This window comes from Plutella xylostella, chromosome 9, assembly GCF_932276165.1.
Source record: "Plutella xylostella chromosome 9, ilPluXylo3.1, whole genome shotgun sequence".
In the NCBI taxonomy this organism is placed as follows: Eukaryota; Metazoa; Arthropoda; class Insecta; order Lepidoptera; family Plutellidae; genus Plutella; species Plutella xylostella.
In genome coordinates, this window is record NC_063989.1 from 5458213 (window position 1) to 5479340 (window position 21128).

Genomic DNA, 21128 nt, shown 5'->3' on the forward strand with positions numbered 1-21128 from the left:
AGCTTCTTTTTGATTCACATATCGATAGCATAATCACAAAAGCTTCTAAGGCCCTCGGTTTCTTAATACGTTCTTCTCGCCCGTTCAAATGCATGAAGACAGTTAAAATATTATACTGCGCCTATGTCCGAAGCCACCTTGAGTATGCTTCCCAGATCTGGAATCCCCAGTATGATATTTATATCGACAGACTCGAACGTATCCAAAAAAGGTTTATTAGGTATCTCGGCTTTAAATTCAAACTTATTGATTCAAGTTACGAATGTAAATGTATAAAACTTCACTTGCTTCCTCTTAAATTAAGAAGGGATATCAGCGATATAATTTATTTAATTAAAATATTTCGAGGTTACGTTGACTGTCCGGATCTGCTAGGTAAACTTGGTTTAAGAGTTCCGTGGCGAAGAACGCGTAACAGACCGCTTCTTAGTATTCCTCAATGTAACAGCAACTACAGACAAAATTCATTCTTAGTAAGAGCTAGTAATACTTTTAACCAGATGTGTAATAGTAATAGTGTGGACCTCTTTAGCGGCAGTTTATGTTCTATTAGAAAACATATTATAACTAACTTTAGTACGTAATAGATACCAAATAAATAAGTAGCATAAGTATAATCTCAGTAGAATTTATTATTAGGTGAGTATGTGTTGTTATTGTTATATCGTCTCCATATGCGAAAACCTATAATTAGCTTTTCGTCTATTTATGTTTAAATAAGATTAACTTGTTATTAGTATAAAGCTGTTGGTTTTCCATGCAATAAATTAAAATTAAAATAAAATAAAATAAAACTTTAATTATGGACCAACTTTTAAATCTTTTTTATCCAATACTATAAAAAATCATTTTGGTAAGTACGATATACCAGTACTAAGCATATATGCAAACAGTACATTACAAGCTGGTTAGGGATCACCTGAGGTTATTTTCAAAGGATTTATTTGACTTGATAAAAAGGGTGAAAGAACATCGTTATTTAGTTCAAAGAGCGCGTGAAATTGACTCACCGCTCGTCAAGGGTGCGTTCAATGTAACGCCATTACGCATGTGAAATGTTTTGAAGTTATAACATAGTTATCTAAATTATCCTTTAACAGGGTAACACATTCATTTTTTATCTCATTTACAGACTCGAAGCATATTTTATTAAAAGTTTGTTATTAATTACTTCACTTTCATAATTATGTTTAAAATTTAGATAAGTACCTACTTATGTTTTGGTGACTCCAAAGAGTCTTAAAATCCTGGTCCAATTATCATACAGACCTAATCGTTTTAAGTTATAAGCCCCCCGTAAATTGTTATAGCATTTTACGGGCCTTAATACATTGCATGTACTTATATGTATAATCAAACACCAACAACAAAACCCAATACTTAACACGTTCGGAGGGCAATTTTGCAGTGTGTCAGTCTATAACTAGCAGTAAAGTTTGTCGGGTGGGTTCCGCCGCATCTATTTACAACGTGTGCAACATCGGAATAATAATCAGCTTTTATCCTTTAAACCGTGCCGACAAATGATGGCATCTCAACTTTACTCACAAGCCTATTACTAACTACTCTTACTCATATTATACATTTTTATTATTTTTATCAAGTTCTTACCATTGGAAAGTTGGAAAACATTAGGAAGAAAAAGTATTGCAAGCCATACAACTCATAAATTTTGATTCTGATAATTTTGGTTTTATACTGTCAAAAATATTCTGTCTACATCTTACATAGGTATTTACTCAGTGACATGACGAGAGGAGGTTATTTATTATGACCATTTAATAATGTTAATAATAGAAATGTCCGGTTTAAATAACGAGTTGAATTATTAAGTTGAAGGGGCGACGAAGATTCCAGCACTTGACTAATTTGCTTAGGAGTTAATGGGGCGTTCCTAGTCGGGATTACGGAATGTCGGAGGCTGACAATTTATGTTATTTACGAAGTCGCACTTAGTTTCACACAGACTCTAAGGCATTTCTCTATACCGACTTGTTTCATGCTAATATTTCACCACAAATGTTGGCTGTAAGAGATCGCTCTTAGCGATAAGGCCGCCTATTGTTCATCGCTCCTAGTTTATAAGTATTTATTCTTTGTATGTTTTGCTATTAATTTTGTGGTGACCAAATTTTAAGCACTTGCCTATAAAGTCGCCTGTCAGTGGCGCGTCATAATAACGCAACGTAGAATAACGCGGATTCAGGGATAGTAACGCAATAATAACAGTGACCATTTTGCAACGTTGGTCACCACGGGTGACCAACATTATATTATGTAGGTTGTGTTGTTTTCATGCTGAGTCAGCGTTACCTAAACAACAGAGAATTTGTAGTACGCGATCGATGGTCAAACAACAGAATTGAAAGGAGAAACGTTTACTAACGAACGGTAACGCTGCGATGCCATGAAACCGTCACCGACCGCCTAAGATATTGAAAATAAAGCCAAAAAAGACTTTTCTCTTACTTTAAATATGTTGTGCTATACTCAAAATAGGGACGCGTTACCTTAATACGGTATATGATTAGATTATGTGTGTGTAAATATTTATTAAAACTATAATATGTAAAAAAAAAACACGCACTCACGCCTTGTACTAATGTACTCCCTTGCGGGGTAAGCAGAGGTGCATTCTGCACCCACTTTTATAGGGGGCGAGCCTATTGCCATTTTACGGGCACATCCAAGACCCGAGAACAAATATCTGTGTTTAAACAAATATCTGCCCCAGCCGGGAATCGAACCCGGGACCATCGGCTCAGTAGTCAGGGTCACTAACCACTACGCCATTCGGTCGCCATTATAATATGTATTCAATAATATTAATGTATTTTGTGTATCTTACGATAAAGTTGTACTCCTTTGCCTGCAGAATCAAGATTGTGCTACGGCCAAAACAATAAAATTTTATGATGCATTTCTGGCAATGCTTGTGCTTATATTTATAAGGACTTCTTATAGTTGAAAATCTTATGAAGTATATTATATTATGATCATGTTAATACGCGTAAGATTTTGAAGCAATTCCTGGCATTTGCTATGATTAGTTGTATGTGTAGAAAAGTAACATTTCTTCGTAATTCAAACATATGGGAGCAAAAACTTTGGCAAAAAGACATAGTTAACTTTATGTCTTTGATTGAACTATTTCGTAAATATGTATATAAATCATCTTATATGTACTTATCTTACTTTTACTGCACAGAGTTTATATATCTAATGTAAGGTAGAGTTATGAAAACTTGATCCGATGGGGCTGGGCTCGGCAGCAACTCGTATAATTCACGCAGGCAAATTGGAATCGAGAAACTCAATTTAAGGGAAATGGAATCAACGCCAAACCAGACAAAATACCTAAAAGTTTATTTTTGTCTAGTCAGTGCAATTTTTACACCAAACGGAAAAAGAGGGATGTTAATATATAAGTTTAAGGTGTCTGTGTATCTTTATTTGGTAGCGTAGCTTCGGAACGGCTGAAACGATTTTCGATTTGTTTTCAGAGTGATGGGTAATGTATTACCTCGAGTATTATTATGAAATATTTTATCAAAGTCGGCTTAGCCATTCAAAAATGATGCAACTATTAGTTGGAGGTTTTCAACGAAAAAATAAAATTTAAAAAATTAACTTTGGTTAGGTTATAATAGAATTAGCTCCAACTTCTCCATAGTCGGTTAGATCGTAACAAGGGAAAAATTAATAAATTATACGTCAAATTTTTCAAAATTAAATTCATGGCAAATGTGTCAAAAGTCCCTGATTATGCTCTAACGCACTATGGAGAAATTGGCACTTATAATTTCATCCGCATCATGATGCTTGAATATTAAAAGAGGGGGAAAAATTTATGAACGAGCTCATATAATATTACTTATGTATGTGGTGACAAATTACAAAGCGTATCATGTAAAGTTCATCAGCATTATCGTATACTTAAATAAACATATTTTAAGTTTAACAACAAACAATCGTGACGTAAGTACTGGGTTATCCACACTCGTTAACTCGTTATTATAAATGTTTTTAAGTATGGTTATTTGAACCTTTAAGTTGCCAAGGCAAATTCTTCTTTCGGTGCCATAGTTAATCGAAATTATTTTATATGCCAAATAGGTGTATAAAATTCACTATTTCACTAATGAAAACCCTTTTGATTACTTAATAAAATAAATTTAATATAGATTTTGAACAACAGTTTTTGATTAATTTCAAAAAGCGATCATTTGAAACCATTATTCTTCTCATTCATCATCTTTCAACACATTAGGCTCAGTCTTGACGCACTGCTGGAGTTGTCCAATGAACAGATCAAGAGACGAGGTCAAACGGAAATTGCCCCGGAACTTCTTGCAGTTCTTATAAAGTACTGGGTACAGGTACTCCAAGGCCCCGTGGTCCACGGTGGGAAACAAGTGGTGAAGAGCGTGATGGCCGAAGAATGTCATCACTGTGAAATGGTTTCCATTGACATCGGTACGATCCATGACGGCCTCTAGCTCGTGCATACCCCAGTCTGGTGTCACATCTCTGAAAAATATAGGATTTTGTTAAAATCTTCATCACGACCCATCACGTCCCCACTGCTGGAGCACGGGTCCGCTTCCAATGAAGGAAGGGTATTGGGCCAAGTCCACCACGCTGGCGTCGTTCGGGTTGGTGGACCCAAACACAAGACGTAAGCTTGTGCTGAGAGAGTTGTTAGGTAAGTGGGCAACCCGACTGTCAGATGTTTTCAAGCTACCCGAAGGATTAGGGTTAAAGCACCATTTTGTCAAAATAAATTTAATTCATTAATCAATCTTCATAGTGAATGGCCTTCTTAGGAAAAGTCGAATTGTGAAGATTAGTAAGTATAATTTAAACCAGGTACCGGACTTGATCTCCATCTTTAAAGATCTTGGGATGGTGATGAGCAGCATTAGACCCGATGCTGAAGAAGACAAAACTAGCGGTGCAGACGATCCAGAGCCACGTGACGACGGCTTCATAGGCGCTGCAGCCACTGACCAGGTACATCCACAAGGGCAAGATAAAGCCGATGCCATCATGCCATCTGTAGTGCTTCTGGAAGAAACCCTCGCGAGTGAAGTTAGAGGCAAACCTGTAAAATCAAATAATTGAATTAAATTCCATCGTCATATTCAGCTAATGGTTTTTTTTTACTCCGTTAATCAGAAAGCTTACCTTTTTGCAAAATTGACTAAGAATGCCAAAGGGAAGTAAGCCAACTCTATCAGGAAGGAGAACTTGGCGTGGAAAGGTTTGTCCCTGCGAGGGTTCCACCACACTAGCGGCTCGAATGCACTCACTTCCAAGTCCATCAACGTATTGGGAAACAGGTGATGAGAGAGAGCATGAGAAACTCTGAAGTCTCTGCAAAGAAAATAACCAAAATCAATATTATTAATTTGCTGTGTTCTCTTTTTACCAAAAAAATAAGGACTATCAATTATTTTTTACTAAGCAAAGGAAAATATGTAATCTCACCTGTAAGACCACATGCTAAAGTTAAAACAATACATCCTCCAGTTGGTTTTACGGTGGATGTAATTATGTGACGCCACCGTCAGCCATGCTAACGAAACAGAAGAGATAAGATAACTCGCCCAGACCAACCAAGGACTGCTGAACCAACAAGACAAAGCAGCGGTAACAAAACATGTCACCAGCAACCCATCAGTTATCATATCTGTTTCTCTATTGTAACTCTTCGGTAACTTCTTTAATTCAGCTACAACATCACGTTTCAGTGTTTTGTAGAAGCCATCCTCTTTAAAAGTGAAAGGGGAATTTCTTGGTGTCTTTGCTTCCCGCACGTAAAATTTTTGTAACAGCGTCTCTACACTTTCACTCAAGTGGTGCACTTCAAATGCTTCGGTAATATCTGTACCCTAGAAATGGAACATTTGGTTATCATCATCGTTGAGAAGTTAGTTTTGTTATCCATTAAAACAAAGAAAAGCTGGTTGACTCAAGAGAATTGTTAATTGTAATTAAGTATGATGAGAAGATAATAAATAAACATACGATTCTACTATTAATTTGCACATGCTTTTACCTTGGAAAGCTCCAGCCACTCCGCGCCACCAGGATGTCTATGTATGAAGTCGGTGAGGTCATAGATGCCGTCCCGCACCCTCCACAGTCCCTCAGCCCCATCATCCATGGCCTTCCCTGCAAGCCACTGTACTGGGTCCCTCGGGCCTTCATCGCGAAGAGACGGGTACTTCAGCTGCGGGAAACTCACATGGGTCTTCTTTGCCACCGCTCTTCTATGAGCCTCTTCTAAATAATCATTCTCTCTAGGAGCCATTGTGCCCAGTCTCCTACGTCCAAAGAACTACTAATGGACGACACGAAAAGTGTCGTTTCAAGATAATAATATTATGTTTGTTTACTTTTCGACTATCAAGCTCATGACATTTGCGCTCTCATTATCAGTTGTCATTGCATCGTATCGGATTGGTATTATTATCAATTTGTTACAAATGTTGTTTATTGTTTCAAATCACAGAGTTTAGGGAATGCACCATTAAGTACAGTAGATCCCATAAATCTATATTCAGTTACGTAGATCACTCTGGATGATCACCAGTTGGTGTAATCTATAAACTGGCATTTCTTTTAATCTGTTGGGTAGGCAGAGCTGTATATTATGTATAATTATCTACTTTGATCGGTCATGACTGTAAGGTCTTCGCACATTATAATAACTCCTCGCCAACGCGGCAGCAACTCTACTCACACTCCTTTAAGGTCTTTGCACATTATAACAACTCCACGCCAACGCGGCAGCAACTCTACTCACACTCCTTTAGTTTTTCTAGACATTTAGTGTACGATGCGTAGGCCACTCGTTGTACACTACTTTATTTATAATCATTTTTTGAAATTAAATCTTGAACATATGACACAGGGCTTAAATATCAATGTCTAGCATAGAGTCGAGTCGCCGGTGAGTTGTTATAATGTGCGAAGACCTTTAGTCATGCAGTAATTGGCTTGTCATCGGCCGGTAATTTCCCTTTTAGTGTACATAAATTTCCATACAGTTTTTATCAAGAATAGAAAGCCATTTCAGGCGCCACAGCTGATAAGTGATAACATTGTTTACAATATCTAGATCGAGGGTGAAAGGTCAACATAATACGATAGAGTTAAATTATAAGTAGGTATAAGTTGCTAATAAATAACAATTTTACTCCACTAATTATTCCACTAGGCAGAATCAGTTAAACAAAATTGGTGGGATGAGCCGTGGGTTGGGAGCGAGTGTCTCAATTACCCCCTTATCTATTTTTTCAAGTTATTAGTTGGGTACATAGGAACTTAGTATGCAATCAAAAATTGGGTGCAGAAACGTGCAAGTCGATATTTTTGTCACTAACTCACTACCTACACCTGCCGAGTGCAAGCCGCACGGCACTATGACAAATCAGTACAAGCATTCGTAGTTCACCCCCATTCACTATTACACCTCACTGAGTTTTCAGGCTTGCCTCTTTGATGCGTTTCTCCATACCAGACGAACTAATTGGAGGTGGATGCTGTTTCACCCTGTAGCCACGACCACGGCTCCATTACAACTGTGATATAAGAGTCTATTGCAGAAAAGTTTTGTCAGCAGCTATAAAATTATGTCATAAAAAAGTTTAGTTCTGGCTATGGGGAATATTGCTTTATTTCAGGTTGTTATTATATGTAAATGTTACGTATTTTCTTATACAAGGGACACTAAAATAAGTATCTGTATATAGGGTGTTGCAAAAGTGATATAGTAAGTCGAAGGGGGTGACGTGAGCAGTAATTCAGAACAACTTTTGGAAATTAGTGAAAAAAAAAATTATAATGTTTGAACCTCAAATTAGATTAACCTATATTTACGTTAAATAATACAACCAACGCATTATGAGAATTTTACCTTAACTTACATAAGCATTTGTAGGACAATTTCCTTTTAAGTTCCGGAGGTATTCTACCCGGCCGCGGGTAGGCTGGCTAAGCCACTTCTCGAAAGAATCCGATTTATTACAGCTACTTTTTCCTACCGCTTTGCTCCGTAGTTTCACAAATACCGGGCTTAGAAGCCATTCTTGTTTATGTACGAATCCGTAACGGAGATTATCATAACATTACTTAGTGTTAGTAGGTACATATAAGTACTTCCGTAGTATAGTATAGCTGTTGGTAAAAAAATATTAGATTCAAATAACAATCATTTGTGTGAACATTACTAATCAAACTTATACTGTTCCGTTGTAATGCTCATATTATGTACTATAAGCACACACACACAATAGAAAGGTAAGGCTAAATAAGTAGGATAATAAATGAAAAAATATATTTATCAATAAAATAAGTACTTGCTTCGTTTTACAACAACAAAAAAAAACACTATTAAAACCAGCATTCGACGAATCCAAGTGGCTTTTTCATCCAATATTCATTAGAATAGCACCAAACTTTCTGCTTAATTACAGAATGTAGATCCAATTTGAAATGGTGATTGTAGAGGAGAAACATTTCCGCAACTGATGAGCTGAATTTCAATCAGATAAAAAATTTAGATAAAGGACAACGATAGAAGTGAAAAAACAAACTTAATGCGGAAAGAAATAAATCACGTATAAGTCCGTCATTTTGTAAACTCTTTGTAAATTATATTTTAGAGACTAGCTAATTGATTGATTAAAAAAAACAAATTTCATTAACCTAAAAACACATAACCTTTATTTGAATTTATTTACAAACGAAAATATCTGACATGGGAACAAAATCACTGTCTTACACTTATTAACAATTGCAAATTACACAAGTACACAATAATAGAAGAAATAATAAACAAGAAAAGTACAACCTCACAAATCGCGTCGATCACCACTACCTAACTCCGATGTTCACGCCTTGAGAGCTGGCGCGGGAAAGAGGGGGGCGCCTCTCTGCGGCCTGCTTATATAGGCTCGGGTGGCGGTGGTGGTATGGATACGTCACACCGTATGCCGGTTTTCCTTACACGGCCTCTCCTGACACGGCCTCGTCCTCGATGGCCGCTTCCTGACTCGCTTCCGTGGGCAGCATGGGACCAGCAGGGACTCCACTGGACGCTTCCACTGAAGCACCGCTCGTTGATGGTCCATGCTCTGCAGTCGCTCTGTCGGTAGATGCAACTGCATCTCTTGATGATGCACCTCCCTGAGACTCGTTGCAGCCATCATCTGTGTATGTGAGAAAACCACATGTTAGGCTTCAACAAATCCGTATTAGCCAAACACTCATCTCTTGCATTCCATCCAGTAATCACGTTCATTTCACGCACTGCATAAAACTTATAACGAAGACATGTGTGACTTCGTTCTTTCTTACATCCATACGTACTTCATTTTCATTCATCATTACTCCTATGAGACGTCTCAACAAATATTGCGCAAAAACTAAGACGAGAGCTATCCAACAATTTCATAACTCTGTCTTCTGCAGGGGCCCCCTCACATGCTGCCATAAACAGACACGTGCTGCAACAGATAATCACATGACATGGTCATCTGTAATAACACTCAACCATAGGCCTCGTGTTCTGCTGGTCTATGTCGCCCAAATATGAGTAACATCTGCAAGCCAGTACCCATAGTATTTAACCTTCGCAACTCACTTTGCCACAGTTTTCAATACTTAGTTATGTGAAATGCTAAATAAGAAATTTATAGAGGTTAGAAGTAAATGGGGAGTTTTTTTTTTTTAACTGAAATAAACTGATGACAACGTAAATTACGATTATGCGGCACGATACTAAGGATAACTGACTAAAATGACCATCTTACCCTCAAAGAAGGCAGCACAGCTCTCGAGACACCACTCTCCCTTCCACGGCACCATATACTCGGCCGCGGCTTGAGATGTCTTCCCGTAAGCACCGGAGAGGAGCTTCAATTCATAGCGTCCACTCGGTAAGGCCTTGAAAACCTTGTAGGGCCCTCTCATGCCAGGATCCAGCTTCCCTGTGGACTGGGAGAATTTGATGACGAACACCAAGTCATTCACATTAAAAACACGGGCTGGTGTCCGGTTCCGATTCACATATGAATCCTGCTGGGTTTGATTCTTCTTAAGAAGCTCACTAGCTCTGCTTCTGACAATCTCCCGCCAAGCTTGATAGTTTGGCCGAGACCCTTCTGCTGCCACATCCTTCACCAATGCTTGAATCACAGGGGTGGTTCCATCGGTCCCGATTAGCAAATTTAAAGCGGAAGCTTGCGTAGATTTTTGCTTAGTGATATTAAGTATAAGCTGTAGCTTACCAATCTTCCGCGCGCACTCATAGCCGGTTATCGTTTGCGCCGTATTTACGCACGAAGGTGTATACCTACCTAAAGTTAACCAATTTCCTGAGAATGCTGTGTATTTAAATAATAATGGCAAGAAAGATCGTCATAAATGAGTTTTTGACTTTTATACAAAATAAAATTGACGTACTAGACGAGTTAAGTATTGTGCAAATATGTGCGACAAACTTTACGGAGGCAGAGATCGAGACAGGTAAAACTACCTTATTTGACTGTCTTCCTGATGGTAACAGATGCGTTACTAGAAAGGGGGACGAAAAAAACAAGAAGAACATCAAGGATGTCATTAAGTTATTTCATGCGACGGCCCCCGAGCTGCAGCCGATCTTCGTGGCGCAGGACCTGAACCGACTGCCTCCCGTGTCGTTCGATCATGTGGACGTCACAAGGCTACTGAAAGACCTAGTTTTATTGAAAAATGAACTGCATAGTTTACGTAAAGGTAAATCCAACTTCGATAAAGAGGTAGCTCGTAGAATCCAACTCGGATGGGCAGCGTTCGGGAAATTACGACACATCTTCACTGAAAACATACCTCAGTGTCTGAAAACAAAAGTTTTCAATCAGTGCGTGTTGCCAGTGATGACTTACGGAGCCGAGACGTGGTGCTTCACCAAAGGGCTTATCCACAAGCTCAGAGCTGCTCAGCGTGCTATGGAAAGGGCTATGTTAGGCGTGTCCCTGCGAGATAGGATTCGTAATGAAGAAATCCGCAGGAGAACTAAAGTTACCGACATAGCCAAAAGGATTAGCACGCTGAAGTGGCAATGGGCTGGCCACGTAGCCCGCAGAGCCGACGACCGCTGGAGTAGAAAGGTTCTGGAGTGGAGACCCCGTGTCGGCAAACGGCGTGTCGGTCGCCCCCCAACCCGTTGGTCTGATGATCTGCGGAAGGTAGCGGGAAGCCGCTGGATGCAGATGGCGGGTGACCGTTTGGGGTGGCGATCGTTAGGAGAGGCCTATGTCCAGCAGTGGACTACGGAAGGCTGAGAGAGAGAGTTTACGTAATGACACGATCTCCAAGTCGGAGATGACATTATTTGAGACGAAAGTATACACGGATATAAATAATTTAAAATCTTATACGACTATGCCGGAAATGCAAACAGATACGCCCAATAGGCAGTACTCAAAACCTAGGCCTAGGCTACAACAACGGGAAGACTGTAAGACGAAATTAAATGAATCCACCAAAAATAATGTAAATAGCGGGCGGCTGTCGCAATCGTCACCGATAGCGAGTGCGGAGATAAGAGCGGAACCGGTCCACACGCCGACCTACCGCGACATCGCCCTGCGGCCCGCGCAGACGCAAGCGAAACCGACCCGTCGGACTGCTGTAAATAAACACGACGATAGCTTCATACTCGTTGAGCGTAAGAAGCGAAGCAAACCAAAAAACAGTAACATGATTGGTACCGCACAGATGTCTACTAAAATACAAGTAGCGGACATGACTTCGGCGATTTACGTTTCTAGACTTAAAAAGTCGAGTACTGTCGAGCACCTGAAGGAGCACATATCTGACATGGGCGAGCAATGCGTTAACGTCGAGTTACTGCAGCAGAAGCAAGAAACGAATTTTAATTCCTTTAAAGTCACTGTACCCCGTAGTAAATTAAATACCTACCTATCAGCAGAATTCTGGCCGGAGGGTGTCATGTACCGGAGGTTCCGTGAAGCGTCAGGGACAGCGAAGACAGCAAAATAATTTAATCATGGATACGTAGTACAATATCTAAAATCAAATTGGTATCTTTCAACTGCAAATACATCAAAAGGGCTCTTCCACATATCCGAGAACTGTGTGGGAGTTTTGATGTAATAGCATTGCAGGAGACGTGGCTTCTGCCTCACGAGCTCAATTTTATGAATGAAATTGACGATGATTTCAACAGTACAGCCAAATCATCGGTGGACACGTCAGCGGGAGTCCTTCGAGGAAGACCTTACGGCGGCGTGGCCCTCATGTGGCGCAAGTCTACATTTCCCGATGTATCGGTGATAGAATGCTCCAGTGATAGAGTGGCGGCGATTAAAATATGTGTTGATGGACGTTCGTTCATAGTGTTTTCTGTGTACATGCCTACCAACTGTGTTGATAATCTTCAGGACTTCTCGGACGTTCTGGGGAAAATAAGTGCAGTAATAGAGGACAATGATGTCGCTTCGGCGTTTATGCTCGGTGACTATAACGCCCACCCTGGCACATGCTTTGGTGATGAACTGTCGAGCTACTGCAGCGAGCAGACGTGGGAGTGCGCGGACATGAACCTGCTGGGCGCCGCCTCGGACACCTACACCTTCATCAGTGAGGCGAACGGCTCCCGGCGCTGGCTGGACCACTGCCTAACCACGCAGGCTGCCTGGACCACCGTCACCACCGCGTATGTCATGTATGACGTAACATGGTCAGACCATTTCCCTATATGTATTGAATGTGATATGTTTTGTGTTCCATCTGTGATAAAATTTTGTAATAAAATGAATTATAATATTGTATGGGGTGCTAGAGACTCTAGTCAGACTGATGTATTTTATAATTACTGTAAAAATAATTTTAAACTTATGAATTATAATGTTAATGACTGTATTGAATGTATAAACGGACCTTGTATGCATGATATAAAATGTATAGACAAATTTTATGCAGATATTGTGAGCATATTACAAAATGCAGCTATTGCTAGCGTGAGGCCGCGGTCCGCTGTACAGAGCGCTAATAAGAAAAATATTATAGGGTGGAATTATCACGTAAGGGAGTCCCATTCAGTAGCTAGATTGCATTTCCAGTGCTGGGTGGCGGCTGGCCGGCCGGTGGCAGGACCACTCTATGATGGCATGCGCGATAGTCGCCGGGAGTTCAAAAGTAAGCTACAATGGTGCCAGAAAAATGAGGATCAGATAAAAATGAATATTTTAGCTTTGCATCGAAAAGATAAAAACTTTTCAAAGTTTTGGAAAGCTACAAAAAAGCTGGAATATAAACAAAGTCTGCCAGTGTCCGTGGGAGGTCATCAAAACCCTACGGACATTGCTAATCTTTTTGCTCGCAGTTTCAAGGTCACCCCTCTGCTACCCTCAGGCCCCCCTGTGGCCTCGGCCTGCAGACGTCGTGTCCCGGCCGAGCAAGTGTTGCAGTTCAGCGTGCACGACGTGGCTCGCGCGGTGCGGCGCATGAAGCGAGGCAAGTCGCCGGGGCACGACGGGCTGAGCATTGAACATCTCATGTGTGCTGGTGATGCCCTCTTTCCCAGTCTATGTCAACTCTTTAATAAGTGTCTCAGATGTGGCTATCTTCCAGCACAGCTTATGAAGACTGTGGTCATCCCAGTACCCAAGAATAGGACGGGTGACCTTGGATCCTCGAGCAACTACCGGCCAATTTCACTGGGGACGGTGATAGGTAAGGTCCTGGAGCGGCTTCTGCAGCCTGCACTGGTGGGTAAGTTGCAGATTGATGATGCACAGTTTGGTTTCCGTCCCGGACTCTCAACGGACTCCGCAGTAATGAGCCTCAAGCACGCGGTCAACTATTATGTCCAGAGAGATACGTCGGTCTACGCCTGCTTCCTAGATCTGAGCAAGGCCTTTGATTTAGTAAATTACGACTCTCTGTGGCGTAAGTTGATGGACTCGGGAGTTTCGGCTTGTATTGTGGATCTGTTGAGATACTGGTACGGCAACCAAACAAATGCTGTGAGATGGGGCGACTCGACCTCTAGCGAATATAGGCTACACTCTTATTTACATCGATGACGTGCTTCTGATGAGCTCTGAAGTAGACGAGGGCATTGAGTTGTTGCGTAATGTTCTAAAAACACTTTCGGAGTCGGGATTCTCGATAAATCTTAGCAAATGTTCGTTCCTTACAACGCAAGTAGAGTATTTAGGACGCGTAATTAGTCAGGGTCAGGTACAGCCGAGTCCCCGTAAGGTAGAAGCATTAGTCAATTCACCAGTGCCAGGAAATGTAAAGCAAGTGAGACAATTCTTAGGCTTAGCTGGATACTTTAGACGGTACATCGAAGGGTACTCCACAAAAACGGCATGTATAGCGCATTTGACTAAAAAGAATGTTAAATTCTATTGGGGACCGGAACAGGAGAAGGTTAGGCAGGAGATAATTGGGATACTTACCAGCGCACCGATCCTTTCCATATTCGATCCCGCGTTACCTACAGAAGTCCATACAGACGCGAGTAGTGCGGGGTACGGGGCGGTTTTAATGCAGACCCATAAGGACGGCAAGAAAAAAGTTGTGGCTTATTTCAGTAAGGTCACCCAAGGAGCTGAAAGTCGCTACCACTCATATGAGCTCGAGACATTGGCAGTCGTGAAAGCCCTACAACACTTTCGCCATTATTTAATTGGCCTCCAATTCAAAGTCGTTACCGACTGCAATGCCTTAAAGTCCACCGAGCGAAAGAAAGATCTCCTCCCTAGAGTTGCCCGTTGGTGGGTGTACTTGCAAGACTTCACTTTCGATATTGAATATCGAAAGGGTTCTATGATGGCTCATGCCGACTACCTCAGTCGTAACCCCCCAATCTATGTTCACCAAGTAACCAAACCTCGCAATTGGGCACAAATAGCGCAATCTGCCGATGGTGAAACTCAGGACCTTGTTCAACAGCTCCAAGAGGGCAAGTTAGATAGCCGACGTTATGTTTATCAAAATGACGTTCTCTATTACAAATACAGTCCTGTAGGAGAAGAGTCTCGGCTATTAGCCTATATTCCGAAGGGCCATACCAATATAAGATCTATTGTTTTATCAGCACAGATGTGGTCATGCTCATCGTGAAACAACCTAAGCAAACTTAACCTATGGCCCTTCGGAATATAGGCTAATAGCCGAGACTCTTCTCCTACAGTCCTTATGGGTCTGCATTAAAACCGCCCCGTACCCCGCACTACTCGCGTCTGTATGGACTTCTGTAGGTAACGCGGGATCGAATATGGAAAGGATCGGTGCGCTGGTAAGTATCCCAATTATCTCCTGCCTAACCTTCTCCTGTTCCGGTCCCCAATAGAATTTAACATTCTTTTTAGTCAAATGCGCTATACATGCCGTTTTTGTGGAGTACCCTTCGATGTACCGTCTAAAGTATCCAGCTAAGCCTAAGAATTGTCTCACTTGCTTTACATTTCCTGGCACTGGTGAATTGACTAATGCTTCTACCTTACGGGGACTCGGCTGTACCTGACCCTGACTAATTACGCGTCCTAAATACTCTACTTGCGTTGTAAGGAACGAACATTTGCTAAGATTTATCGAGAATCCCGACTCCGAAAGTGTTTTTAAAACATTACGCAACAACTCAATGCCCTCGTCTACTTCAGAGCTCATCAGAAGCACGTCATCGATGTAAATAAGAGTGTAGCCTATATTCGCTAGAGGTCGAGTCGCCCCATCTCACAGCATTTGTTTGGTTGCCGTACCAGTATCTCAACAGATCCACAATACAAGCCGAAACTCCCGAGTCCATCAACTTACGCCACAGAGAGTCGTAATTTACTAAATCAAAGGCCTTGCTCAGATCTAGGAAGCAGGCGTAGACCGACGTATCTCTCTGGACATAATAGTTGACCGCGTGCTTGAGGCTCATTACTGCGGAGTCCGTTGAGAGTCCGGGACGGAAACCAAACTGTGCATCATCAATCTGCAACTTACCCACCAGTGCAGGCTGCAGAAGCCGCTCCAGGACCTTACCTATCACCGTCCCCAGTGAAATTGGCCGGTAGTTGCTCGAGGATCCAAGGTCACCCGTCCTATTCTTGGGTACTGGGATGACCACAGTCTTCATAAGCTGTGCTGGAAGATAGCCACATCTGAGACACTTATTAAAGAGTTGACATAGACTGGGAAAGAGGGCATCACCAGCACACATGAGATGTTCAATGCTCAGCCCGTCGTGCCCCGGCGACTTGCCTCGCTTCATGCGCCGCACCGCGCGAGCCACGTCGTGCACGCTGAACTGCAACACTTGCTCGGCCGGGACACGACGTCTGCAGGCCGAGGCCACAGGGGGGCCTGAGGGTAGCAGAGGGGTGACCTTGAAACTGCGAGCAAAAAGATTAGCAATGTCCGTAGGGTTTTGATGACCTCCCACGGACACTGGCAGACTTTGTTTATATTCCAGCTTTTTTGTAGCTTTCCAAAACTTTGAAAAGTTTTTATCTTTTCGATGCAAAGCTAAAATATTCATTTTTATCTGATCCTCATTTTTCTGGCACCATTGTAGCTTACTTTTGAACTCCCGGCGACTATCGCGCATGCCATCATAGAGTGGTCCTGCCACCGGCCGGCCAGCCGCCACCCAGCACTGGAAATGCAATCTAGCTACTGAATGGGACTCCCTTACGTGATAATTCCACCCTATAATATTTTTCTTATTAGCGCTCTGTACAGCGGACCGCGGCCTCACGCTAGCAATAGCTGCATTTTGTAATATGCTCACAATATCTGCATAAAATTTGTCTATACATTTTATATCATGCATACAGGGTCCGTTTATACATTCAATACAGTCATTAACATTATAATTCATAAGTTTAAAATTATTTTTACAGTAATTATAAAATACATCAGTCTGACTAGAGTCTCTAGCACCCCATACAATATTATAATTCATTTTATTACTAAATTTTATCACAGATGGAACACAAAACATATCACATTCAATACATATAGGGAAATGGTCTGACCATGTTACGTCATACATGACATACGCGGTGGTGACGGTGGTCCAGGCAGCCTGCGTGGTTAGGCAGTGGTCCAGCCAGCGCCGGGAGCCGTTCGCCTCACTGATGAAGGTGTAGGTGTCCGAGGCGGCGCCCAGCAGGTTCATGTCCGCGCACTCCCACGTCTGCTCGCTGCAGTAGCTCGACAGTTCATCACCAAAGCATGTGCCAGGGTGGGCGTTATAGTCACCGAGCATAAACGCCGAAGCGACATCATTGTCCTCTATTACTGCACTTATTTTCCCCAGAACGTCCGAGAAGTCCTGAAGATTATCAACACAGTTGGTAGGCATGTACACAGAAAACACTATGAACGAACGTCCATCAACACATATTTTAATCGCCGCCACTCTATCACTGGAGCATTCTATCACCGATACATCGGGAAATGTAGACTTGCGCCACATGAGGGCCACGCCGCCGTAAGGTCTTCCTCGAAGGACTCCCGCTGACGTGTCCACCGATGATTTGGCTGTACTGTTGAAATCATCGTCAATTTCATTCATAAAATTGAGCTCGTGAGGCAGAAGCCACGTCTCCTGCAATGCTATTACATCAAAACTCCCACACAGTTCTCGGATATGTGGAAGAGCCCTTTTGATGTATTTGCAGTTGAAAGATACCAATTTGATTTTAGATATTGTACTACGTATCCATGATTAAATTATTTTGCTGTCTTCGCTGTCCCTGACGCTTCACGGAACCTCCGGTACATGACACCCTCCGGCCAGAATTCTGCTGATAGGTAGGTATTTAATTTACTACGGGGTACAGTGACTTTAAAGGAATTAAAATTCGTTTCTTGCTTCTGCTGCAGTAACTCGACGTTAACGCATTGCTCGCCCATGTCAGATATGTGCTCCTTCAGGTGCTCGACAGTACTCGACTTTTTAAGTCTAGAAACGTAAATCGCCGAAGTCATGTCCGCTACTTGTATTTTAGTAGACATCTGTGCGGTACCAATCATGTTACTGTTTTTTGGTTTGCTTCGCTTCTTACGCTCAACGAGTATGAAGCTATCGTCGTGTTTATTTACAGCAGTCCGACGGGTCGGTTTCGCTTGCGTCTGCGCGGGCCGCAGGGCGATGTCGCGGTAGGTCGGCGTGTGGACCGGTTCCGCTCTTATCTCCGCACTCGCTATCGGTGACGATTGCGACAGCCGCCCGCTATTTACATTATTTTTGGTGGATTCATTTAATTTCGTCTTACAGTCTTCCCGTTGTTGTAGCCTAGGCCTAGGTTTTGAGTACTGCCTATTGGGCGTATCTGTTTGCATTTCCGGCATAGTCGTATAAGATTTTAAATTATTTATATCCGTGTATACTTTCGTCTCAAATAATGTCATCTCCGACTTGGAGATCGTGTCATTACGTAAACTCTCTCTCTCAGCCTTCCGTAGTCCACTGCTGGACATAGGCCTCTCCTAACGATCGCCACCCCAAACGGTCACCCGCCATCTGCATCCAGCGGCTTCCCGCTACCTTCCGCAGATCATCAGACCAACGGGTTGGGGGGCGACCGACACGCCGTTTGCCGACACGGGGTCTCCACTCCAGAACCTTTCTACTCCAGCGGTCGTCGGCTCTGCGGGCTACGTGGCCAGCCCATTGCCACTTCAGCGTGCTAATCCTTTTGGCTATGTCGGTAACTTTAGTTCTCCTGCGGATTTCTTCATTACGAATCCTATCTCGCAGGGACACGCCTAACATAGCCCTTTCCATAGCACGCTGAGCAGCTCTGAGCTTGTGGATAAGCCCTTTGGTGAAGCACCACGTCTCGGCTCCGTAAGTCATCACTGGCAACACGCACTGATTGAAAACTTTTGTTTTCAGACACTGAGGTATGTTTTCAGTGAAGATGTGTCGTAATTTCCCGAACGCTGCCCATCCGAGTTGGATTCTACGAGCTACCTCTTTATCGAAGTTGGATTTACCTTTACGTAAACTATGCAGTTCATTTTTCAATAAAACTAGGTCTTTCAGTAGCCTTGTGACGTCCACATGATCGAACGACACGGGAGGCAGTCGGTTCAGGTCCTGCGCCACGAAGATCGGCTGCAGCTCGGGGGCCGTCGCATGAAATAACTTAATGACATCCTTGATGTTCTTCTTGTTTTTTTCGTCCCCCTTTCTAGTAACGCATCTGTTACCATCAGGAAGACAGTCAAATAAGGTAGTTTTACCTGTCTCGATCTCTGCCTCCGTAAAGTTTGTCGCACATATTTGCACAATACTTAACTCGTCTAGTACGTCAATTTTATTTTGTATAAAAGTCAAAAACTCATTTATGACGATCTTTCTTGGCATTATTATTTAAATACACAGCATTCTCAGGAAATTGGTTAACTTTAGGTAGGTATACACCTTCGTGCGTAAATACGGCGCAAACGATAACCGGCTATGAGTGCGCGCGGAAGATTGGTAAGCTACAGCTTATACTTAATATCACTAAGCAAAAATCTACGCAAGCTTCCGCTTTAAATTTGCTAATCGGGACCGATGGAACCACCCCTGTGATTCAAGCATTGGTGAAGGATGTGGCAGCAGAAGGGTCTCGGCCAAACTATCAAGCTTGGCGGGAGATTGTCAGAAGCAGAGCTAGTGAGCTTCTTAAGAAGAATCAAACCCAGCAGGATTCATATGTGAATCGGAACCGGACACCAGCCCGTGTTTTTAATGTGAATGACTTGGTGTTCGTCATCAAATTCTCCCAGTCCACAGGGAAGCTGGATCCTGGCATGAGAGGGCCCTACAAGGTTCTCAAGGCCTTACCGAGTGGACGCTATGAATTGAAGCTCCTTTCCGGTGCTTACGGGAAGACATCTCAAGCCGCGGCCGAGTATATGGTGCCGTGGAAGGGAGAGTGGTGTCTCGAGAGCTGTGCTGCCTTCTTTGAGGGTAAGATGGTCATTTTAGTCAGTTATCCTTAGTATCGTGCCGCATAATCGTAATTTACGTTGTCATCAGTTTATTTCAGTTAAAAAAAAAAACTCCCCATTTACTTCTAACCTCTATAAATTTCTTATTTAGCATTTCACATAACTAAGTATTGAAAACTGTGGCAAAGTGAGTTGCGAAGGTTAAATACTATGGGTACTGGCTTGCAGATGTTACTCATATTTGGGCGACATAGACCAGCAGAACACGAGGCCTATGGTTGAGTGTTATTACAGATGACCATGTCATGTGATTATCTGTTGCAGCACGTGTCTGTTTATGGCAGCATGTGAGGCCCCTGCAGAAGACAGAGTTATGAAATTGTTGGATAGCTCTCGTCTTAGTTTTTGCGCAATATTTGTTGAGACGTCTCATAGGAGTAATGATGAATGAAAATGAAGTACGTATGGATGTAAGAAAGAACGAAGTCACACATGTCTTCGTTATAAGTTTTATGCAGTGCGTGAAATGAACGTGATTACTGGATGGAATGCAAGAGATGAGTGTTTGGCTAATACGAATTTGTTGAAGCCTAACATGTGGTTTTCTCACATACACAGATGACGGCTGCAACGAGTCTCAGGGAGGTGCATCATCAAGAGATGCAGTTGCATCTACCGACAGAGCGACTGCAGAGCATGGACCATCAACGAGCGGTGCTTCAGTGGAAGCGTCCAGTGGAGTCCCTGCTGGTCCCATGCTGCCCACGGAAGCGAGTCAGGAAGCGGCCATCGAGGACGAGGCCGTGTCAGGAGAGGCCGTGTAAGGAAAACCGGCATACGGTGTGACGTATCCATACCACCACCGCCACCCGAGCCTATATAAGCAGGCCGCAGAGAGGCGCCGCTCTCTTTATACCTACCTAAAGCTCACCACGACGAAGCCTGGCTCGATGGCTTGAGGCAGAAAAGACTTCGTGCAGTTCAAGAACCGTCTGCAGACTCACGCTACACTTGCGATCTCTGTGGCAGAAGGTGTCGAGCTGCAATCGGACTCTACAGCCATAGAAAAAGATGCGCACAAACCTCTTCCCATCGAATGGATTGACGCTGCAACTATCATCTGATCAAGATGTCGTGGCCAATGATGATGAAGTATCATT

The 21128-nt window shown here is 42.6% G+C and overlaps 2 protein-coding genes across 2 annotated transcripts; one reads left to right on the top strand and one right to left on the bottom strand.

Moving 5' to 3' along the window:
* Positions 1-4033: 4033 nt before the first annotated feature.
* LOC105382308 (cytochrome b5-related protein) lies at positions 4034-6384 on the bottom strand. Its single transcript, XM_011552163.3, has 5 exons — positions 6062-6384; positions 5491-5894; positions 5188-5376; positions 4874-5104; positions 4034-4530 (listed from the first exon to the last, which is right to left on the bottom strand). Exons 1-5 carry the CDS (start codon positions 6314-6316, stop codon positions 4245-4247), a joined length of 1365 nt encoding a protein of 454 aa, XP_011550465.3. The 5' UTR covers positions 6317-6384; the 3' UTR covers positions 4034-4244.
* A 13129-nt stretch (positions 6385-19513) lies between these two features.
* Positions 19514-20872, top strand: LOC125488934. The gene is made up of 2 exons (XM_048623007.1): positions 19514-19987; positions 20587-20872. The coding sequence occupies exons 1-2, from the start codon at positions 19828-19830 to the stop codon at positions 20790-20792; spliced, it is 366 nt and encodes a 121-aa protein (XP_048478964.1). The 5' UTR covers positions 19514-19827; the 3' UTR covers positions 20793-20872.
* The last annotated feature ends 256 nt before the right edge of the window (positions 20873-21128 follow it).